The sequence below is a fragment of the Aricia agestis genome, chromosome 17, assembly GCF_905147365.1.
Source record: "Aricia agestis chromosome 17, ilAriAges1.1, whole genome shotgun sequence".
In the NCBI taxonomy this organism is placed as follows: domain Eukaryota; kingdom Metazoa; phylum Arthropoda; class Insecta; order Lepidoptera; family Lycaenidae; genus Aricia; species Aricia agestis.
The window spans coordinates 10,725,938-10,751,849 of NC_056422.1; the positions used below are offsets into that span (position 1 = coordinate 10,725,938).

Here is a 25,912-nt window from a genome sequence, read left to right on the forward strand (position 1 = left end):
ATAGGATACTTTTTATCCCGGAAAAATGTACGGTTTCCGCACGATAAACGAATTTTGACACCACGGAGTTGCGGGCGAGTACTACATTTAATTACACATACAACTGAAAAACAACTTACAGGGGAACTAAAAGTTCAGTTCGAACGCAAACTATTACCTTTTGTGTGATATTGTATAAACTACAAACACTATTAAACAGCTTATAACATTGCATCCGAGCTGAGCAAATAACCGGGTTATACGCTTGTTATACGTCACTTCTCTTCCTTTTCATTATCAATGCTGTTGCTTGTTTTATGAAATTTTCTATTATTGTTTTACGACCGCACTCAGAGATATATTTTGTTATGGCTAAACTTCAATTTAATGAAAAGTTTGACAGATTAATAACATATCATGGGGCTTGTATCAAAATCTGCTTTTAATTAATATACCTATTTCAGACACAGTAGACATAACGACCAGTAGTTCGACTGCAAAGAGACGGACAGGTTTCAATATCTGTCAAATTCGTCGGTTTTCACTAGGATTATGAACGGAATGTGCCTCGCGCTGGCTGATATAATAAATTTTTAAATATTAAAAAAAAAGTTTTCGTATGAGACAGAAAGATAGAGACGGCATACTCTATCATTCTGTCTACTCTGAAACAGAGTAGACAGAATGATAGAGTATGCCGACTTAGAACTGATGTTGAAATTTTTAAATTTGACGTATTATGACGAAAATCGTCGCTAGGGTTGTTAACTTGTTACCTACGAATTTGAAACTATGACATCTTCGCTGGACGTGTTCCTCTTTGGTCGTATTGTTGTCTGTGTTTTGGCACATGCGATTAAAATTGGCAGAATCAAATTTTGAAATCTTTATTTTAAATATGTATTTAAAAATAAATTATATCAGCCAGCGCGAGGCACATTCCGTTCATAATCCTAGTGAAACCCGACGAATTTGACAGATATTGAAATTTGAAACCTGTCCGTTTCTTTGCAGTTGAACTACTGGTAGTTATGTCTATTGTGCCTCCTTCGTCTCTGAGTGCACCAGATAAGTATATTTTTCTTGTTGAATTTTATTAAGTATGCGATAATAACTAGAGCTACTGATGATATTATGTAATACGAGTGTATTTATAATATTTTTAAGCATTATTTTTAATTAAACGACTTACAGCCGTACCTACTCAGAGTGGAACATTTTAAACTAACTACTTAAATGTAACTGTTAGTTTAAAATTTTGACATAAGCCTCGTAAGTCATACATTATCTATCAAACTTAATTTAATTGAAGGTTTAATCATAATTAAATGTCTCTGAGTGTGGCAGTTAAACTGGTACCTGTCTTCGCTAGTATTTACCATAGTTGAGGAGGGGAAGAGGGGATTTCGGGACAAGCTCGAGCGTGTCAGATTAAGCTTGTATAGGCTTCCGACATGTGTCTAGTTATCATGGCATAGAAATCAGATTTCTCACATGGTTGATGGTGCGTTAAAAAAACATTTTTTTTTTAATATTGAAATGTCATCGGATCTGTCAGATTAAGATAGGGGATGTTTAGTATACCCCAAAGAAGCTTCCATATAAAGCACTGACGATTCAAAGGTTAGGTAAGCCTGTAGGGACATTTTAAAATATAAAAAAATAAAGCTTCATATTTTCCTAACTAAGTGTCGCAGATATTTTATTTTGCACTAAACTAAATGATTTAGTTCTCGTTGTCTAAAATATATTTATAATTAACCTAATTATGCAATTTTAATTTTTTTATCAGTTTTACCTAATGTAAAAAACCTACTAGGTCTCCATGACGCTCGAGTGACTACAAAATTAGCACCTTCCCCTCCCCTACCTTTTATCATTTTCTATAAAAGTAAGCCAAAATTAGTAGTTTGCTTACCTGTGTTTCTGTGGGGCTTAAGGAAAATTTACATAAAATATAATAACAGCACAGTAGAAACATTTTTTGTATCGATTATACTTTACAAACTTATTATTTTAGGGTTACATACACAAAAGGTAAAAACACGACCCTATTACTAAGACTTGAATAAATTAAAATTAATAAATAAGTATTTAAGGTAGTGCCCATGCAAGAAACTCGAATTTTGCCATTTTTTACTCAATATAGATAAATTCAAGCATGGCCACCTAAAATGTTCACAAAATACTCAATTGTATTTATATTAACAATGAATAATTAAAATAAAAAAATAATGATGGAGGGCTACCATTAGGGATCATGCGCGGGCGACGCGTCGTGTCCATTAATTGTAGTGTTTTTTAGAATAACTTTCGGAAGCTATTTCTCAACATTTTAGTACTGAGTGATTATAAAAAAAAATACGTGTATTTTTATTTTTAACAAGGATCAATATATCAAAATTTGGCAGGAAGGTTTAATTACACCCTGTATTATATCAAACTTTTTAAGTCGTTTCCTCCACTGTGTTTCTCGCTACTTTAGGTTCTTCGGAATTGATTATTGATATTGATATATTGTTATAAATGCGAAAGTGTGTCTGTCTGTCAGTAACCTCTTCAGGCCAAAACCGTATCTGATTTTGCTGAAATTTGGTATGGATATACTTTAAGTTTAAGGACATAGGATACTTTTAACCCAAAAAAATGTATGGTTCCCGCGCAATTAACGAGTTTTGGCGCATTGGAGTTTCGGGAGTAGTCTAGAACTTATTGATATATGTTACCCCAATGATGAAAAACTCAAAGCAGATATGTTACTACCGCGCGCGTTGTGAAGATTCAAATACGGCCCAATTGGGCCGTCTGTTATTTAGTCTGCATCGAGCGCAGTCACGAACGTGCCGCGTCTTGTCTTACCTAAATAAATTGAAAATGACGTCGTGCGTGTTTCGAAAATGTACCAATTATGACTCGAAAGTAAACAAAACACATGGAATCTCTTACCACATGTCTTGATTGCGATAAATACCTCGATTATTAACATTTTCAATTATTTTTTCGAACAATCTGGAAAAAATCGAATTTTCGTCATAGCTCAGGCGAGGAAAGAGACAGCGATACGATTCGACGTTTAAAAATAGAACTGTCTCTTTTATGTAAATGGTTTTTCGTATCTTTTATTTCACTTATCTGTCCAATTTGTCAATGTTTGCAATTTTAAATTTAAAAATTGTTCGGAAGAGATTTAAGCCGGAAAATAGTATGGACATAACATATCTGTATAAGTAGAACATCATTGTGTTACCCACATGTTACCTAAAGAAAAAAATGTCATTTGCTTTATTAGAGTCCCTCTTAAATAATTATTTTGTTTACGACAAGAAATAGCCCAAAAGTAAACATTTTAGAACCATTTTCATCGGAGATTATTTTTTTATGACCGACTCCTAATCTATTTTAGTACACCTTTGATCGTAATTGAAAAAGGTTGAAATATAAAAGTGGAAACCTAAAACAAGGGATTCCAGTTATCTGTAATCGAACATCGAAGTGTTTATTTATAATATTGTAGATATTATAAATAAACAGGTACATTTGTTATGTAGAAAATTTATTCGGATATAATAAATATGTAATTAATGTTGTTAAAATTTGAAGTATAAAATCCATACTTCCATATCCATACTAAGTAATATTATAAATGCGAAAGTGTGTCTGTCTGTCTGTCTGTCTGTCTGTTACCTCTTCACGCCTAAGCCGCTGAACCGATTTTGCTGAAATTTGGTATGGAGATACTTTAAGTCCCTGAAAGGACATAAGATACTTCTTATCCTGGAAAATGTACGATAAACGAATTTAGGCGCAACGGAGTTGCAGGCGTCATCTAGTCAAGTAAAAAAATGAATAATAAGTATATTCCTTTCTACATTGTACTTAGCTGACTAAACAGCTCAAAATCCTGAATAGTTTTTCATCAAAGTTTGTTCAATTCATTCATTCAAATCAAAGTTTGTCTTTTATTTAAAAGTTCTTAAAATAGTTGAGGGGTTCTCAAATGACAACTCACTCACTCGGTTAAAAGATCTTTCGGGGGTATTTAAACGCAATATAGCAAAACAACGTCTACCGGGTCGCGTTATTCATAAAAATAAAACATTCATAAAAAACAGCATTGAATCTTTACAATAAAATCCCCGTTCGAAATTCAAATTGATAGTATTTCATCAGAACTCCTTTGTAAATGGAACAAGCCAGCTCCATCGCTCTGTAATTAAAACCAGGGCTGCTGCGAGCTCGTATTATATTATGATGGAGGCAGCCCTGGTTGTGTCAATGTTGCCACGATAAAAATGTGTATTTTTTGCGATGTTGCGAACTTTAAAAAATATTTATACATGAATCCAGCGAACTTCTAAAATCGTGACAATCATTGTTTTAAAATTCGCTTAAAATTGTTATATTATAAACATGGTTAAAAATACTCCAAAATGTAAACGCTCCTAAAAAAGTCCACTCTACTAATTTTTCCACTAAATTAAGGCAAGTCTCCTAAGTTGGCAACACTGGTATTGTACAACCCTGATCTTCTGTTAGTATTGAACACAGTGATTAATACTGATGGATATCGCTGAGCCTCTGCGCAAATGAATGACGTTTATCTACATTTCGTACAGATCTGCGTCTATTTTGGGACTACTTCCTACCACGTCATGTGTACCACAATATGTAATATTATGTTGTGTATTTTTCTGTCAACTGATTTTTCAGACTTAATGCCTTTTTCCGTTTCAGAAAATTCTATACATTTATACATACAAATACACAGTATAACAATATATTATTAAAGAGGTGAAAAATGTAAGTGTATAATTTTTTCTGGGATAAAAAGTATTCTAAGTATATGCTTTCCCGGAACTCAAAGTATCGCCATACCAAATTTCAGTAAAATCGGTTGAGTGGTTTGGGCGTTTAAAAGGTAATAAACTAACGGACTTTTGCATATTTTGTAATATAGCAGGATAGGTTGTAAATATTATTACGATAGAATGAATGAATGAATTATTCTTTATTGTGCACACTTATAAAGATACAAAATTATGGTTTATGAATAAGCCTCAACGAGCATCTAACGAGGTCTAATTCATTTCCTTTGAACACAAATTAGATGTTTTTCAAACTAAATTAGGTCTGTTTAATGTTATTTATTATATTGTATTCATAGAAAAGAAAAAAAATATGTGTACTTTTTTTTCATATTTGTAAGCCAATGTTTTCTTTAATGAAATAAGGGGGCAAACGAGCAAACGGGTTACCTGATGGAAAGCAACTTCCGTCGCCCATGGACACTCGCAGCATCAGAAGAGCTGCAGGTGCGTTGCCGGCCTTTTAAGATGGAATAGGGTAGTAGGGGAGGGAAGGGAAGGGAAGGGAATAGGGGAGGGTAGGGAAGGGAATAGGGGAGGGAAGGGAAGGGAATAGGGTAGCGGATTAGGCCTGAGCCAAAGTGATGATCAGTTTATGCCAGCTCAAGTACTATGTACCCCATAATTTTATAAACTGACTCATCAAAATCTGTTCAGACTCCGGTAATACTAGTACAAGTAAACAAATATTAAAAAAAATATAATCTAGAATTTTCCTAACGTACACAAATTTTGCTGTTTTGAACCCCTTAAGAGGTGGAATTTTTAAAATTACTTTCTTAGTGGATGCACGAGTGTTTAAAATTTATAAGTTTTAAAAGCTTTGATTTAGGCCTTTGCGTTGATCCATCAGCCTCTGCTTTGCTTTTTATAATTATTATTATAACAAGTAATAAGTTTGAAAAACACTGACGCGACAACATAAAAAATACAAAATAATAACAAAAAAATCTGCTTCGTCATCATTACTAATCGCTTGATACCTCTTTTGTCAATATGAAATGGACTAGTTGTTTAGGTGCTAACTGCTATGAGTGATGACTGATGACTGATGACAAACTGTATACAAAAAAAACAGACTCAATATAGCAGAAGATAGTGACCAAAAGCTTTGTCCACACTGTGCCTTTTTTTGTTCATCAAGGCATGCGTTATAGCGCAGTCAATATCGCACGTGAGGCATGCCCGCGACGCGTGACACTTTTCTTTCCAACGCGGTTGGATTTTGACGTATTCAATTATTGAATATGCCAAACGAAAGTTGAATAAAAAGATGATGACGAAAATTTAAGATGAAATCGCATAGTGTGGACATAGCTATTGACCTATACCTATATTATGATAGTGACTCATTACCCTTTTCTTTTTTTTGCTTCACCGTAGTCGAATCAGAAGATAATAGAGCGAGCTCTATAAATAGGTATAGAGAATTTTCGTTAGCCTATCAATTAGTTGGCATGTTGTTGTTCACCCCACTCGGCAGATCGCCGACCCGGGGTCAAGTCTGTTATTTAAGCCCGTCCTCATGAGGCCATTATGATCGAATAATTGTTCGAAGTTGTTTTGAAATTTTAATTGTTTATGTGTGGTAAATTATTATGTGTGGTAAATATTTTAAGAAGTGAAATTTTTAGGATAAACACGTGACGCGATCGAAAATTTGTAAGACAGAGAGCAGTGAAGAAAAGAGTAAAATCAGAATGCAATGACTGTCAACGGCTGCCGTCGACTGCCGGCAACACGTGACGCCGACTGCCGTCGACTGCCGCCGACGCGTGCCTCCGACACGTGCCGTTCGTCTGTAAGAAACCTTTAGCTATTGCATAGCTTTTATCGCTTTGAGCGCGGCGACCGAATCAAGAAATTCCGTAACGAAAAAAACTTAACACGATGCCACACCTCCGATCGGCACAACTGTGCGGCGTTAAAAGTGCCTCGTCTAACGTCGTTTCAGTTTGGCAGACTTCGGCACGGTGTTTGTGTGCGTGTGACTAGACGTGTGCGAATCGCCTAAGTTGATAAAAAATGCTATGAAATAGCTATCTTTACCGCGTCATCGGATGTCCCAGAGTGCCACACGTTTTGTTTTATAATTCTAAGTTTAAAACTTAAATTTCAAAAAAAGTATGTAAAGCGCTCTAAATCGGACTGTATTTATGTGTATGTGCGACATGACCTCCTCCGTGTGTGACCGTGTGTGACAATGGCGCGCTGCGGCGTTGCGGAAGTGACGTCATCGACGACGCGCGGGAAAATAATTATCCGCTTGTTTTTTTTTACGTATTCATTATGAAGGCACTGGTTTTCAGTGTTAATTGGAAAATAAAAAAGATGGTTAGGAACTACGTTAGGAAACTAAATTAAAATCATAGAAATATTCATATAAATAATTTACGCAATATATTTCTATGATATATTTCTATGATATATTTAATATAAGATTTTTTTTACTTGTTTACAATGTGTCCCGACACCGATGTCCGACATTTGTCACTAAAATATGCCATACATCATGACATTAAGGGATCGGACACCGGTGTCGGGACACATTGTATATTATAATACAAGAGAGTAAAGAGATACATTTTTTGGCAAAGACCTTATTCCTCTAGTATTGTTTCAATAAATAACATATCAACGGAAACGCCTTTTGCAGCCCAAAGATATTATTATATTATTATTAATTAAAATTTATTATTCGTAAATTAAAATAGAATCAGCCAAAGTAAGGTTAAAAACTTGAACAAAATACCAGAAAACAGCCAAGCAATAAAGGTATTATATTTACAAATCTGTGTTTGCGAAACATCTTCAATAAATAAACATCCCAAACATAACCAGTATATCGCGACCCTGTAGCCGTACAACGTTTGCGCTACGTGGGATCATCTTATACTGGTTGTTTCTACGAGTTGGCTTCAGCTTTTGTTAATAAATTTTTGGATGTTTTTCTTTGTGATAATTTATTTTTATTGCACTTTATGAAGCATAAGATGCTTATTTATAAAGTTATTGTTTATTTCCCTTAATTTTGCCTTTGTTAAAGTGAACAATACAGTATTAATTAATGTTTAAATTTTTTTTTATATTATGACTAATGGCAACTGACATGTTAAATCTAACAATAAAATATTTTTGACGCAATTTAACCTACACGATGAAATTTTAGTACACTCTTTTCACTTTCTACCTTTTCAAATTGCTTTTTATTTTTTTCCATCATGGCTAAATTTTTGTCATACAATCAATTCAACTTTTAAGGTATTTTACTCGAACTCTAAAAAACTTTTCATTTGATAATCTCATACGCTACAGTGGTGGAGATGTACGTTAATACTTTATTTCTTTTTTTAAATAAAATTGTAGGTATATTTTTGTTACTTTAGCAATCAGAATAAAAAGACAAAAGACGTAGTTTCAAACAATAACCATTATACTACAAACCTACATGTTTTGTAAAGAACACAAACGAGAAGAGTTCAAAAACATCTTACGTAATGCGGCCTTTGTTGTGATGAGAGCAGCCAAGAAGCGCAACGCCTGGGGCTGGAGCAGTGCCGGTTTTAGCACTACGCCCTGGGCGAGATTTCTTCGGTACCGAGGGTCCTGCAAGTCTTGGCATGGTCACGCGGTTTATTTCTAAGGAAGAATAGACAAAGTGATACGAAGGAAATCCGCCATTTTGTCACTAAAATCTGTCAGTATCATAAATACACTCCCTTGCTCAGGCCTTTGTTTCTCTATCCCGCTAGGTATATTAACTTTATGGTCAGTATGTCCATTCTTCACGTTTCAAATGTTGCTATGCTAAGCCTGCTTGTAGAGATAAAAAAGGGCGCCCCTTTTTGTCTGCCTTTGGCGCCCCTTTTTCATCCGGCGTCCAGGGCGGTCGCCTAGCGTTGCCCCTCCTAACGCCGCTACTGGCTGAGAGCTGGCACACTGGACATTCTCGCGGCATCCGCAACGCAGGAAATTGTGTTAGGGTCTAAACACACTATGCCGAAGTTTCGCGGCGGAATTTCCGCATGATTCCGTCTGCAATGTATTTTAAACATAAAGTTATAAGCGGAATAGAGAAACAAAGGCCTGAGCAAGAGAGATGTCACTATCAGTAATACTGCGTGGTAAAAAGAGACGTGTGATACATGACAGCAGCACTCTTTTTTTGACGTCCAGTCGGCACGTGCAGCACGTTGACAATTTAATCTCATAGAATTAATTAATGTTCAATCATGCTTGTGTAAGTGTATACGTACACATATTTTTCACACAGATGAAAACCAATTTTGGTTTCATTTGACAGCTCGAGATTGTTGTTCTATTCCGCTAGGAATTTTAACTTTATTATTTTAAATTACCGATGACACACCATGCCGAAATTCCGTCGCGTTATATTGTATGCGTTTGACATTGCTGACGTAATCATGCGGAATTTCCACCGCGGAACTTCGGCATAGTGTGTTTAGATACTTAGCCGCGTTTATATGTGACAATATAAAATTATAAATGGTTTATGATATTAATATGAGCTCGTTTAAAAACTGTGTATTTCAATGAATGTCTTAAGCCACTTCAAGCTATTAGTTACATGCTGAGGAATTGATTCATGGCCAACAAACATGATGTCCATCATGTTTTTGGTTGCCTGATTTTAGTTGTGACATTATTTCCACTTGGCTTGACAAAACCCAACCGAATTACGTAGGTTCGTCATCTGCCTACGAATAAACTCTGAGTTATAGTGAGAAATAGTGTTTTTTTGTATATTGCTAGCCTCATAACATGAAATTCATAATATTTTCTATTTTCACGTAGGTCACTCGCCTTTGATATCTGACAAGCGTCCCCTGGGTCATCAGTCAACCCCCATTACTTCCACAATAGCCATATGACCGCATTCAAAATTGGTTTCCTTATACCTTACTACATACTTGCTTATTTATATATTATTGTAAATACGAAAGTATACATATATCTTCTATATACATAAAACTGAATTATTTTAAATTTTGTTAGTTCACTAAATCTCGAGAACGGCTGAAGCGATTTGGCTAATTTTAGTCTTGAAATATTCGGGGAAGTCCAGGGAAGGTTTATATTAGGACGAAAATGATAAATGATATAAAAGTTCACCGGGTCATCTAGTTATACCTACTAAAGTTATATTTAAAAAAAAAAATGTAATATACAACAAAATAACTTGTAAAAATAAGGTACCATCGAGGAAATTGATTCCTACGCAGTTGACAGACCAACGTCATTAGGTCGGATCATGTCAATTCAATGTTTATTAGCTATGTCCACACCGACAGTATATTATAAGTTTATGGTCCACACTATGCGCTTTCGTCTCCAATTTTCGTCATCTTCTTTCATTCAACTTTCGTTTTGGCGCATTCAATAATTAATTGAATGCGTCAACGAACGCAACGCCAACATTGTCATTTTTGTTTTTTGGTTACGGTCAGAGGACATGCGTCGCGGGCATTCCTTACGTTCACTGTTGACTGCGCTATAACGCATGCCCTTGACGAACAGAAAAAGGCACAGTGTGGACAAAGCTAGGGCGCGGCCATGCCGACTGTATGGGCGCCGCAGACTCGATGGCACAAAAAGTCTGTCGTCTGCGATCTCCCTTATTGTGATCTGTCGGCTGTCGAAAGCGACCAAACTACGTAGGTCCCCATCTGCCTAGGAATCAACTTATCTGATGGTACATATTATCTTATTTTTAATACAAAGCAAGTGAAACGAATGTTGTAAGAATTTTATTCACAAAATATAAGCGAAGGTAAAAAAAGATTTGATGAAAATACAACGAAGGTTCACAAAATAATCAGCTAAAAGGCTCTACTTGTATTTGACGTTGAAACACCGAATTAGCTAGTTAGTGGAGTTCTTGTGTTATTTAATGTAACAACTAAGTAATAATAACAAGTGAGTAATTAATCATTATCATAAAGTAATGCAATTATAATTATTATTGGCTTAGGTACTTCATGTTTTGTTGTAACCTGTTAAAAAAGTTGACGTAAGCTCAAGAAGTAAAAACATTATGTATTAGCTGTCCCGGCAAACGTTTCTTTGCCATATAAAGTTTTTCGCCCGTATTGTTTTATTGAAGTGACTAAATAAGTATGTCACCATGCCATACTTATTTATGTCACCAAATAGGCAACGTTTAACTAATGGCAATGGCAATGGCTATCGCTATCCCGTCGCACAAACAATGGTCACCGTCAGTCTCGAGTTGTATTAATTTACTATTATTTATTCAACAAATGCACTTATCAATATAAAAAGTACCCAGTAGCCGATTCTCAGACCCACTGAATATGCATTACACATATAAAATTTGGTTAAAATCAGTAAAGCCGTTTCGGAGGAGTACGCGGCCAAACATTGTGACACGAGAATTTTATTATATATAAGATAATGCGTCATAATGTTTTTAATAACTAATTTTTTGACAGTATACCTACAGGGTGTAACAAAACAAAACGATAATATTTTAGGGTGTGTGTGTATCCTTTATAAAGAATTCTCTGTGAAAGTAACTTCGCTGAAATACTATTTTTTTTTAGATTTCCTTCACAAAAGTTTTAAAACAAAGTTGCTCTTTCAGTGCTGCTACTTTCATGTGAACTCTATACAGGGGACTAATACACATCCAAAAGTATTGTCACTTTAAGATTAGTTACAACACTTACACCTTGTATAAGCTATTCATTGTTTTCACGCGTGAGTAGTTCTGGTGCTACGATAGAACAAACATTCATACATTATTCATACACTATACACTTTATCAATATAAAATATAAATAATAATAATCTCTCCGTTTGCTTCCCCTATCTCCCTTAATTCTTTCTTAATTCATCAATATTCAAATAATAGGTTTTTATTATAGAATTCTAGAATTTTCATTCAATTCTTTATCTAGAAATTCTTGGAATAACATTCGACAAACGCTCTACTTTGTAGTCGTGGTAAAATCGATTTGTTTCAATTTATTCTGTGCTAGTTTACTTTAGTCTGTACTACCTACTATGTTGTGCAGACATTTTTACGAGGAAACTAAAAAGGTGACAGTAAATTAACAACAACACGCGTTTGCCGTCAAGTTTTCAAACGAGCCAGACACGGACAAGCAGACACAAAGTTTACTGGGGAAATATTTTAAATTAGTAAATGAGTTTTTTTGGTAGGGCCTAGGAGTAAGACCTTGTTGCTTGGTAAATAGGCAACGTTTAACTAAATATACTTTCTTTGTTGCAGGTTGCGATGGGAGTTGTAAATAAGGTCTATTAAACAAAGCAATATTTTACCCCGTAAGTGACGTTTCTTCCAAGATGGCGCCCGCTGTCAAACTGGACAGTCATGGCGAAAAGTGCCAGTAAATATTAATAAAAAAACAATAATGAGAAGATGCCGCAGCGATCGTCGAGCCTGATGCGGCCGTTCGTGGTGCTCGCACTGCCCGGGATGTATCTGCTGTACAAGTACAACCAGTATCGACAACAACAAATGGAAACCGCGCGGCGCCGCGTCACCGAACGCGAGCTTATGCACCTTAACACCAAAATCGTGAGTTTTTTTTTTTTAATTCTAATATTTTTAACAAGCCTTTACCCAGAAGGGATGTTTGCGTAAATTTACACGATTTGACGCAAATTTACACGACGGGTTATATGGCTACCCCTTTTGGGCAAGGTCTTACGGCTGCACTCAGAGACATTTAACTTTTTTTTATTTCGCCTAGAACATAAAATCAATTAAAAAACAAACGCACACAAGCAACTGAAAAACGTCACAAAAGCTTAAGAATGAGGAATCATTTAAGATTTCAATCAGTAATTGTATTTAGCAATTTCGTTTTCTCTACCATCTTTTTTTCTAGGTTTCCCCGTAAAAAAAACTAGCACAATACAAAAACATGTGACTAGGCGACACGGTCTGTGTTTAAGAAGTTAGATTGATCGCCTGTCAGCCTCTTGAGTTGGGTCGTATTACATTTTTACGCTACATTTAAACTATAATATAGCATGGAAAATTAAAAATCTCGGTTAAGTAGTAGTATAAACTATAAAATGAGATAAAACTTTTTAATAAAAGTATTTTATAAAGTCTAATTACCAGTTTTTTGGTGTTTTTTGGCAGGAGATTATCTTGTCAATAGCGTTGTTGGTTGGTCAATTACTTATTATGAATAGATAAACTCCTAAAAAACATACAAACCGGGCAAAAGTGTTTATGTATTTTCTTTACCAAAAATATTCGCTGTAAGATGCCAAAAAATTGCCGCAATCTTTATCAAGATTCAAGGCAGTTAAGATATTATACGAGTTATTGAATATAAGAATCGCACTTTTGGCAGCCATAGGATATTGGATATAAATATTGCAGATAAAATATAAGTGAACTTGCAACGTAAAGATTTCCTAATGGAGTTCTCTATATATAATATATGTTTTTCTAAAAGCTGTGTGTATAGTTTGTGCATCTTTGATAGTATTCACTGTGAGCTTAAAAAATAATATATAAAAGTAAACACTTTTATGGAAACGTTATATTTATTTTGTATTGGACATTTAGTTTTTTAATTCAGGTATTTTGTTGTTAGGTATGTACATTGTACATGTTACATTACAGTTTCATTATTCTTCTATACTTATTTATTTATTTTTTTTTGATGCGCGCAAGAGGAGAATAGTTTCTTATCTTTGTTTCCGGTGCTCTGCGATATTGATTCTCTAGAGTAAATTATAGTATATGGAACAAATGCAGATAATACACGAGTGCATCATCAACGTACAAAGTTATATTTTTAGGTTCGTAGTATTCGAAAGTGGTCTAATTTATGGAGCATGCATAATAGAAGATAGCGTGTTCGCGACCTACATTCGTCGAGTTGAATTATAAACTTGTTTTGATTTCGTTTGTGAATATTTAATTATTCATTGTAGCAATTTTTTTGATGAATCTTTGATCTTCATTAATTTTATAAAGTACTAGCTGTCCCAGCAAACGTTTCTTTGCCATATAAAGTATTTCACCCGTATTATTTTGTTTAAGTGACTAAATAAGTATGTCACCATGGCAACGTCCATCGCTATCCCATCGCACAAACAATGGTCGCCGTCAGTCTCGAGTTGTAATAATTTACTATTATTTATTCAACAAATGCACTTATCAATATAATAAGTATCCAGTAGTCGATTCTCAGACCCACTGAATATGCATATAAAATTTGGTTAAAATCAGTAAAGCCGTTTCGGAGGAGTACGCGGCCTAACATTGTGACACGAGAATTTCATATATAAGATAATATGATTATCTACTCATCCGTCTTTTTCATTTTCTTTTATTTTATTTTCTAACCTTAACTCTAGGGTACAATGGGAGTTCAAAATCTAAGGTTTGAAAGATTGAAAAAAGAAGGCTTGAATAATTGAAAGCTGAAAAAAGTATTTTTGGTTTGATATAGTTTAAACGAGATGTATCGTTTATTCGTTGAGCCAAAATTTTTAGGCGCAGCGCAGACGACAGACTATCCGAGACGCACTTTTTAGTCCGTGGAAATAGAAATTATATACAGTAAACGCACACGACGCGCAGCGCAGACGTGTGCGTTACTGCATACTGCATAGGTTCTATTTCCACACACTTAAAAGTGCGTCACGGATAGCCTGTCGTCTACGCTGCGCCTTGTTGTAACGTGCCAATGATATAGGACTCAAAAATAAAATAAATAAAAATGTTTTATTTTCGTGTAAATTTGAAACCAATCTTAACTTTTGTTATATTTGAACCGATGCTAGGTCACTGGTCAACACGTAGACTTTCTGAAAAAGTCTACGTGTTGACTTACAATCGGTTCGGGAACTATCTAAGGCATCCATTACACGGTAGGTTTTGCTGTCAGTTTTACCACAGTCATGGCTGTAACTGATACATAACCTACCGTGTAAGAGCATGACAGACGGTTGCATGAAGTTGATTGACGAAAATCTGGATATTTTGATTTTTGCTTCATGCAACCATCAGTCACGAATTTTGAGTGAGTGTTGTCACATCTGACAAAATAGTAAAACGTATACCTTTGAAATTTTTGACTTTGACTGACATAAAACTGAAGAGAATTGAGTGACCGTCTAATACCATTCGTCAGTCCATCAGTCACCATCGATTGACGGAATTGACTGTCGCTTGTATGAGCGTGTAATGGATGCCTTACTCTATATAAAAATATTTTCATATCGAATTTTAAAAAATATATTGGTTCAGTGACTTGGTTATCAAGAAGTAACAAACAGACAGTCACACGTTTGCAATATTGGCACAATACCTGGTTACGTGTGCCATTTTCAGCAAAAAATTGGTAAAAATTTCAGCGAGACTGCACCTCTATTTGGCAAAAACCCAGAAACGAGAGACCCATTTGAATCTAGAGCTGGACCTAGGTCTAGATTCAAATGGGTCGATAACGCTTACGACAAACCTGGGTACTGAGATAACTCGCTTTTGATAATTTCGACAGAAAAGTTAAAATAAAAATGGTTTGACATAACTTTGTTAATTGTTAAGCGTATTTAAGTATCATATTTCAACTTTACGATTAAAACAATAAAGTTAATATTGTAAGTAGCCAAGTATTGAAGCTCACAACTGTACATTTGCACCAACATAGAGTTAAACAATTTATTTCACGGGCCAATAAGCAAAACCTATTTACTTTCGTAATGAGTGATGTGACTTAGTAATGAAAATACTAATGGTTTTTCTCGAAAACAAAGTTGAAAAGAGATTAATTATTGGAAAGAGATAGTAAATTCCAAATCCATTCTAATATTATAAATGCGAAAGTGTGTCTGTCTGTCTATCTGTCGGTCTGTCTGTTAACTCTTCACGCTCAAACCGCTGAATCGATTTTGCTGAAATTTGGCATGGAGATACTTTGAGTCCCGGAGAAGGGCATAGGATACTTTTCAGTTTTCATCCTGGAAAAATGTACGGTTCCCGCGTGATAAACGAATTTTGGCGCAACGGAGTTGCGGGCGTCATCTAGTATAATAATAAAGTTGAGATTTATTCTTGTCCGTTCCGTAAACTCTCGTTAAAAGCCGAGTCGAGTCAAAAAAATTCATTTTAGACATCCATACTAATATTATAGATGCAAAAGTGTGTCTGTCTGTCTGTTAACTCTTCACGCTAAAACCGCTGAATCGATTTTGCTGAAATTTGGGATGGAGATACTTTGAATGCCGGGAAAGGACATAGGATACTCTTCGTCCCGGGAAAATGTACGGTTTCCGCGCGATAAACGAGATTTGGCGCAACGGAGTTGCGGGCTTTATCTAGTTTCATAGTGTGGTGTGAATGTGTGTTGAATAAATGTTTTATTATTATTATTATTATCATATAATTAGAGTTTCTATTATGTGAAGACTGTAGTCTGTAACTATGAGACGAAATTCATGCAATTGTTGACATTTAATATTATATTTTATGCTTCGCTCCATGGTATGCAATTTACTACAAGCTACTAGATTCTAGGTCAGTAAATGTTACGAGTACTTTGGCAATTGCTATCGGAAACCCACATGCAAGTTCCGAGTTAAGACCACTTTATATCTTATGTATTTTAATTAGTACAGGCACGTGCAGAAATGTTCTGTATAATTTTGCGGAAAAACTTCAATTAATTAATTTAAGTAGTGTACGGACCGTCGCCTGCTGCAAAATTAATATAACGTAACGTACGTATTAAAGTTTATATAACGTAGCCAGCAACTACGTGCAAAAACTAGTTTATCGCGGTATCCGTACATTTGCACAGTCAAACCAACTCCATCTTTATACGTGGGAGAGCCATGCTTCGGCACGAATGGGCCGGCTCGACCGGAGAAATACCACGTTCTCACAGAAAACCGGCGTGAAACAGCGCTAGCGCTGTGTTTCGCCGAGTGAGTGAGTTTACCGGAGGCCCAATCCCCTACCCTATTCCCTTCCCTATCCTCCCCTATTCCCTTCCTATCCCTACCCTCCCCTATTACCCTATTCCCTCTTAAAAGGCCGGCAACGCACCTGCAGCTCTTCTGATGCTGCGAGTGTCCATGGGCGACGGAAGTTGCTTTCCATCAGGTGACCCGTTTGCTCGTTTGCCCCCTTATTTCATAAAAAAAATGTTCTTTCCCGGTGGCTGCAGAATCACCTAGCTTTTAACTTCTCTCTGTGTTAACAAGTTTTCAAAAACTCACCCAAGTTACTGTATTATGTGGTGAGCATGAGTTCAACGTACATTGTTATCGAAAACAAATAATGGGAAATGGATGGAAGCTGTCAAAATGTTTTTGACAGCTTCCCATACATGTTTTGAACTCATATTATTTACATCTCTGTATCATGTTTTTGGGTACTGTAGCACAAATTAAACTTCGTAATTAAAATACAGAATCGTTAAAAGGAACGAATAAGTCGACGTTTCTCGTATTATGGCGAACCACACAAATTTCGATTAAACACTAGCTAAAAGCCAAGCTTTGTGAGGGCTCGCGTCGTCACACCTTGACTGGCTGATGATACCATGACTACATATAAAAAACCTTGACTGACCAATGATAACACAGTCATATCTACATATAAATAAAAATTACTATGTTAAAGCACAAATCAATAGGCGTGATAGTTTTTCCGTAAAGTGTACCACAAAATGTACAGGTTGTAGGATATACTAAGTCTAGCTCGCTCGCCCTAATTAGGTACTTTTTTTCATAGTAGTTGCCACCAGAATTATTACGGTAAGTATATTTTTCTAAATTAAAATTTACGAAGTTTTGGGAAAAAATATAACCCACTTTTTAAAATGATAAATAGGTAAACTAATAAATGTTAAATTTAAATAAGGCCTTTACCTTCGTAAAGAGCCATAAATGATTTAATATTTTGAATTAGCTTAGAGCAAATGTTTTCGTAAACAGAAATAGATAAAATTTGCCTATTCTCCTCCTATTAACACCAGTTTCAGTACGCTCTACAGCAGCTATTATCAACTTTGTCAGTGGCCCGTGTGAAGTTAAACGCGAGACCAAGACCAAAACGTGTTTGTGGCCCGTATAAAAAAAGGTTGAGTACCACTGATCTACAGTCTATCTTTGCGTAGGGTAGCCATGAATAAGCTAATAAAATCAGCTACATCCATTTCGTTGATATTTGTACACACGCGACGCTGTCATAGCCACGTTTTGGACGTTCATAATAAACTTTATACTCCCGATCATTTATCTTCAATTTTATTGGTACTATAAACTAATAATAACAGTCTACTGATCGGAGGCGTCACCAGATCTGGATTTATGTAAAGGCAGTCTATGCCATGGCCTATGGGCTACAACGTCCTAGGATGCCTGCAGAGTTCGTACATAGGAGCGGCAAAATTAAAGTGGCCCATTCTCTTCAAAAATATAAATCCGGCCCTGGATACTATAATATAAATATGTATATTATTTTAAAGATCATCAAAATCCCACAGAATACCTATTCAAGAGGTTTCCTCCTGGCTCTTGGCCTCCAGCCTTCACAGTTCACCTTTACAACTGTATCCATAATATATTATCTGCTCGTAATATACCAGGTAAGAGAGTAAAAGTTTTAGTTTTGAGCTATTTAAGAGCAAGATTCGAACTATTACTTTCTAACTTATAAAGTAGATTACTAGATAATACTACATCATAAGTTGAGCCACATTACTGACTGATTAGACAAGGGCAAAATTAACACTGTATTACTAAAACGTCTACCTTGGTACCATGATCTTTGTTAAAAGTCAATGGATAATATTTTAAAGCAAAACAAATTGACAAATTAAAGCAAAACATGGGCACCGGCAGGGGGGTGCCAGGTGGTGCACTTGCACCCCTTGGGAATCTCGGGATCAACAGGAACATGAAATATTTTGTAAACCTATTACCATGCCGATTGCCGTACTAAGATAGTACGTAATGTTTCGGCACTAAATGTATTCTGTTGGCGAAAATAGACACTAGACAGTCACTGTTGTTCATAAAAAGAAAAAAGAAAAGAAAGAAAAATAAAATCTGCACCCCTTGGAAATTATTTCTGCCGGCGTCCATGGTACTATCTGTCTACTCTGGTACTATTATGCACTTTTACTTAGAATACAATAAGCGGTGAATGGTGATTCATATTTTGCCATTTTCCTTTTTCCCAGAATCGGTGTTTTTCAATGAGTCATACCTACCATATGTTCGGTACATTCGATATTTTTACGTAACGCCGTGGCGCGCGGTCTCGCCGCCACGGACTGACATTAGAATTTCAAATTACTGATGTTTATTCATCAAACCTCGAACACGGTTGCTAGACGGCACGAACTATTTTTATACATTTCGCAGGTCGGTAAAACATGAAAATATAACACCTGCCCCAGTAGACAAGTGGCAAGCGATTATCGCAAACGCTAATAAAATGTATGCGATTTGACATAAGTCATCGCTTCGCTAGCGAATACTATAATGTCAAATCCCATACATTTTGTGGCGTTGGCGTTTACGATAATCGCTTGCCGCTTGCCGCTTGTCTAGGCTCTTTGGGCTCACTTCGTTAAGGCGCTGTGGTTGTTGCAACTACGTAAAATGGGTTTTTTAAAACACGTTTTTAGTAAAGGAAATGTCATTATTTAATTATAAAATAAGTACCGTTTTAAAATTGAGAAAATTTCCTATACTTACGCATAGGTATATCAGTACACAATTTGAAAAATTCTGCTCGATAGAAAAAAAAATCAAAGATGACTGTTTTATCGCTGTTTTTCATAATTAAATCATTTTATGGCTAAATTACACACTTTCTAGAAAAAACAAAAAATGTAGTATATGTGCCGTAACCTAACGTAAACGATTTGATATTATATTTGATTTGTGTAATACTAAAAACAAAAGGTTTTTACTCCTATTTTCTACTATTAAGGTACGCGGCGAGCGCGTAACAGCCACTGTACAAGGCGCGCTGATATGAATGTTATTTTAAGGGAACAAATATAATGACCACCAAAAAATGCTCTGATACCCTAAACTTGTTTACCAAAAAAAGATACTTACCACCAAAAAAAGAAAGTCTAAAATTGCAATACTACCAGCTATTTTAGTCACGGCTACACTTTAAATTGTAATCGAACGCCAAATATAGTAAATGATCACCAAATATAGTAAATGATCACCAAGTATAGTAAATGATCACCAAATATAGTAAATGATCATCAAGTATAGTAAATGATCACCAATTATAGTATATGATCACCAAATATAGTGAATGATCACCAAATATAGTATATATGATCACCAAATATAGTAAATGATCACCAAAGCGAGCAAATCAATGCGATATTCCTGTCCAAATTCCACTACAATGAAAATATAATATAAACACATAAAGAAAAATGTATAATAACTCCTTATTATCTATGTTATATTCAGCAGTTTCGACCTGAAGAGATAATAGACGGACATCTACGCTTTCCAATTTAAAATATTAGCATGGATGATGAGAGTTTTACAACTACATAATAATAATATTATAAATGCGAAAGTCCTGTCTGTCACCTCTTCACGCCCAAACCACTGAACCAGCTTTTGCTAAAATTTGGTATGCAGATACTTATACTGAGTCCCGTTATCATTATTATATTATTTATTTATTTACGATAGTCAAATAACGAGATGTAATTCTTTTGTTTCTCATTTTAAAATTAAAATGTAGTTCGGTTTTTATTATTTATTATTTTTCGGTTAGCAATAAATTTTTTTGGTTCATATTTTTCTTTTAAATAGGATAGCAAAAATGAAAATACTTTGGTTATAATTTTACATTATTTAAATGCTAGTATGATGTTGGTGATCATTTACTAATTTTGGTGATCGTTTACTACTTTTGGTTTAACAATGATTTATTTGGAGTCATTTTGCATAAATAGGATAGCGAGATGTTAAATCATTGGTGATCATTTTACATTAAAATGCTAGTATAATGTTGGTGATCATTTACAAATTTTGGTGATCACTTACTATTTTTGGTTTTGCAATGATTTATTTGGAGTCATTTTACATAGCGAGATGTTAAATCTTTGGTTATCGTTTTACATTAAAATGGTGGTCTGTATTTTGGTGATCGTTTACTATTTTTGTCTGTGAAATGTTACTATTTCTGGTGATCAGTTAATTATAAGCCTTATTTTAATGTCCTTAACGACGATATTCGTACTGGAAGACATCGACCTGCTTATTTTAGGGACTACTGGGCCTTAAGCCTTAGAACTGAAAAGTATTTTTTTCTGGTGATAATGATGATGAAAAATGACGCAACATTGTAATATTGACAACTGGTGTAAACATAAATGCTTTTAAAAATGTGTTATTTAATCATGACTGCAATAGTGGTCATTTTCGGATGTCTAAAATTTAAATACTCTTCGTCGTCCTAGTGCAAATGCGACTTGGTTAAGTTTCAGTTTCTTGATATTGAATTTTGGACCTATTTAGATTGTTTAAAATTCATGTTCCCAAGGTTTGAATTTTAAAAATCATGATTGTTATAGTACATCATAAAAGGAACACAACAAACTTGCGAATTTAAGGTTTCAAGCTGCAAGAGCCAGTGTTTCAAATCTATCAGTAGGTAAATCTTTTTTGGCTATGCTCTATCATGATCTGGTAAAACTCTTTTCCGGTTTCCTCGTAGTTGGGAAAAATATTATTGCTAACCAAACAGTATACAGCGGAGACCCACTTCGACATAATTGGCGCTCCAGGCAGCTCACCCGTAAACACGCTGTAAAGGCTAACCTAAAAATAGAACAAAGGTTTCGGCCTGAACCGAATTGTTAGCGAGCCGCGGCTCGTGATATTCAACGTAATGAAAGGTCAAAATTGTGCATAGCTCCACCAAAATCTAGATGTGTGGCGAAGAATTCAGACAGCACGGCCATCTTACGAGTGTGCTTTATTGCATATGGACACTCGCAGCATCAGAAGAGCTGCAGATGCGTTGCCGGCCTTTTAAGAGTGAATAGGGTAATAGGGGAGGGTAGGGATGGGAAGGGAAGGGAAGGGAATAGGGGAGGGTAGGGAAGGGAATAGGGTAGAGGATTGAGCCTCCGGTAAACTCACTCACTCACTCGGCGAAAAACAGCGCTTGCGCTGTTTCACACCGGTTTTCTGTGAAAACGTGGTATTTCTCCGATCGAGCCGGCCCATTCGTGCCGAAGCATGGCTCTCCTACGCTTCGGCACGGTGTGTACACAATACAATTTAAACATATTAGACTTACTGGTGTGTACACTACGACAGTATATAAATAAGTCTATGGTACACAATACAATTTAAACATATTTTGTCATGTGCCACTCTTGGCACGGCCTTCAAAAGAGCTTCTACGGTAGAATAGACAAAGTAACAGATTGTTAGTTTTTCCTTAGTATGTGCTTATATTCTTTCTTTTTGCTGTGGCCATGCCGGGTCTGCTGGGATCGAACCATGCATTCTTTTGCATCAGAATCAAAGGTCTTTTGCCGAGTGCGAATCAAAGGTCTCCATATTAAATTGACAAAGGTCTCCATATTGAATTGGCCAGTGATCCGCAAGGTGTGTGCCGCGGCTTGGTCATTGCACTTAGTTCTAAGTGCAAAAAAAGGGACATCTCAGGACGATCGACGAAGAGATGGGAGCTCAGAGTAATACACACTGATTAATTTGTGGTGTACATCCAAATATTTATATTTTCATAGATGTACCTTGAATCATAGAGTAAATACTTGAACAGAAAAAGTCTGGGAACATGACTGCTCTAGGCCACGGACGTTCACTATTCTTAAAAAAATAGGCCTTTACATCCGTTGTGGAAGATTTATACAGTATTTTTCAAAGCGAAGTAACCACTCCTCAAATATTGTAGTGCCCCAGGACTTAGCTTCACCAAAATCGGTAAGGCAGATTCATTATGATAGAAACTATTTCGCTATTTTACATGAAGAGGTAAACTAGGCTTTACATCCGTTGTGGATGATTTATACAGTATTTTTCAGAGCGAAGTAACCACTCAAATACTGTAAGTGCCTGGGACAAGATTTTTAAATGTCCGTATGGTTGCCCGAGCGCATACGGCATTCTCGCATCATAGTCGGCCTAGTCCAGAGGAAAGAACTAGTCATCCGTTGTGGATGATTTATACAGTATTTTTCAGAGCGAAGTAACCACTCAAATACTGTAAGTGCCTGGGACAAGATTTTTAAATGTCCGTATGGTTGCCCGAGCGCATACGGCATTCTCGCATCATAGTCGGCCTAGTCCAGAGGAAAGAACTAGTCAATACGTCTGGGACCAACTATGTGCGGATTTCCTCACGATGTTTTCCTTCACCGTACGAGCGTCCGTATTATGTACTTGAGATCAGAAAATGTCTCATAGGTACATGCCTTCACCAGGGTTCGAACCTGCACCCTCTCGGAGTACGAACCGAAGGTCTACCCATTAGGCCACGGACGCTCTTTCACTATTCTAAAACCACGCTAAATACTCTATTCTCGATCCTAGTGTTAGATGAATCAATGGCCTATTAATAGCTGACGAGAGGGAAAGCCCGCGGCCGACGAACTGCCTTGGCATTGTGCTTGTTTACAAGAGACACCTATTAGCTTCTAGCTATTTCTAACTTAAGCTATCTTTACTCTCTATCGTTTTAAACAGAATAAAAAAGAGATTTTGATCTATTGACATTTACAGACAACATAACAAAGGTAAGTATGGTCGGTTAGTTCAATAATACTTACGTGATACTCGCTGATCCAGAAAACGTTTATTTGCCGTATATATCCGGTGTGAGATTATGTTTGAGATCAGTGTTACTATTTCATAATTAATATGTTATTTATGCCACGGCGATCTCTGAAACTTCAATGGTCGCGATTTAGGCCTTTTGGTATGTAATTCAACGTTATTTTGATGATAAATAATAGATGCTGGACGATTCTCAGACCAAGTGGGTCCGAGAATGTGAGGGATAAGCACATTTTGTCACACAACACGATCGCGTCAGTCTAGCCGCATTGCAAAACATCGTAATAAAAACATACTCGTTTTTTTATGAAATAAGGGGACAAACGAGCAAACGGGTCACCTGATGGAAAGCAACATCCGTCACCCATGGACACTCGCAGCATCAGAAGAGCTGCAGGCGCGTTGCCGGCCTTTTAAGAGGGAATAGGGTAATAGGGGAGGGTAGGGATGGGAAGGGAAGGGAATAGGGGAGGGGATTGGGCCTCCGGTAAACTCACTCACTCGGCGAAACACAGCGCAAGCGCTGTTTCACGCCTAGTGTAACTTCTACTGTCATATTAATAAGTAAGGTATAATTATAGTACTACCAGAGCACGATCTAAGGGGGGGCGAGCCGGGCATTTGCTCAGAGCGGCAAAAATGAGGGGCGGCGAAATTGACTTATTCCTATCTTCCAACCTAGCCATCCACCACTAAGTTTGAGAATTTTACGAGCTAACCTACCTTAAGTTTGCTAGTGGAAATATTTGAGTATTTTACTTAAATATTCCTCCCATTTTCCCCCAACAAATATGTTTCCTGTATAATATGTAAAGGGCGGCGAAAATGATCTTTGCCTGGAGCGGCTAAATGGCTAGATCGGTTCCTGAGTACTACTAATTAATCTCTGTTACTGTCCTTGTCTTTAAATATACTGGAGTCTCCTGTATAAGCTTAGAAATAGTAGAAATTGGCAATCAGCTAAAACTTCAGCTATACTTGTAGTTTTATCGACTCGGAGTAGCGGCTTCTGAGCTAGACGAGTAACGAGCCACTTAGATTTATGTCTCAGGTGTAGGGCTTCACCAGTCTAGACTTTAGATATATTCTATCTAGTGCCGTACATTTATACTTAGTACTTAGTACTTAGCGGTGTGTTTCTTTAGTTTTTTATTCTTGAAATAGTCAAGACAAAGAAGACAAATAAGTTAAATAAGCATATCATGTACTTATATTATAAATGCGAAAGTGTGTCTGTCTGTCTGTTTTTGTTTCATAAAAAGTGGTAAGGCATTGAAGTAATTTTGTTAACAAAATGCCAATATTTTTTTAATTTGAAAAGTTCGCAATTTCTTAAAATGGATTTTTTAGTTCAAAAACTGTTATCATGGTAATAAAAATACAAGTGAAATGGAACACAATATAAACCTTTGTACTATTAGGTAAAAGAAACACTGAAACCACTTAACATTTTACAATGACATTTATGTATAAGTAGGTACAAAAGGGTTAATAAAAGTACATAGCTATTTTGATTGTCAGTAAGTCTGACCTCGCTACGATTGACCTTTTAATAAAATATTGAGTTGAACTAAATTAAACCTACAAGTTTTATAACTAATAAAAAAAGCCTAGCTGTATAGTTTAGATACTAAGATTCACCACGTAGGCTTGAAATACCTCTACCTCATGACGAAAAAAAATATCCCCATTTGTTATTATTTTCCTTTTTTTATGTCTGAATCCTAGTAGAAGATCCTATGTATATTATAAATTAGAATACTGCTCATAAACATTAAAGCTTAGGGCAAACCTACACGACCAAGTGACTGCGAAGCGGGAGCATCAAGTTGTCAAATGGTTTAAAAAAAGAAGTCTAGTTACAAAACACACATTTGACAACTTGACGCTCCCGCTTCGCAGTCGCCTGGTCGGTCGGTCGGTCGGTTTGGCCTAAGCTTAAAAGAACGACAACAAAATCTCAGCAAATAATACCAAACGATGACGTCATGAAATCAGTACTATCGCATACCTCATCCCACGGAGCTCGTACATAAAGCGGACCGCCATTACGAGGAGTATTCGGCCCTCGTAAAACTGAGGCTATGAATGTGGCGGACGCTGCGATCAGTGACGTTTTGAGGTGCGTTTTTCTTTTGCAACCCCAAAAATTAAGTTTGTGTGTTGTACCTGTACCTGTAGCCTATTAAAAACAGGAATCGTAACTAATTAACAATTTGTGG

The 25,912-nt window shown here is 36.0% G+C and overlaps 1 protein-coding gene across 2 annotated transcripts in view; it reads left to right on the forward strand.

Annotated features, from left to right (window-relative positions):
- Positions 1 to 25,912, forward strand: part of LOC121735481 (chromatin assembly factor 1 subunit A-B) — an 83,135-nt gene that overhangs the window by 10,879 nt on the left and 46,344 nt on the right. The window contains exons 1-2 of one of the 2 annotated variants that reach the window (XM_042126322.1): positions 11,888 to 11,927; positions 12,121 to 12,429. In XM_042126322.1, the coding sequence (XP_041982256.1) occupies positions 12,271 to 12,429 (159 nt within the window). In that variant the 5' untranslated portion in view covers positions 11,888 to 11,927; positions 12,121 to 12,270. Of the gene's footprint in view, positions 1 to 11,887; positions 11,928 to 12,120; positions 12,430 to 25,912 lie in introns of those variants that run through there. The other variant, XM_042126321.1, reaches the window with a different exon arrangement.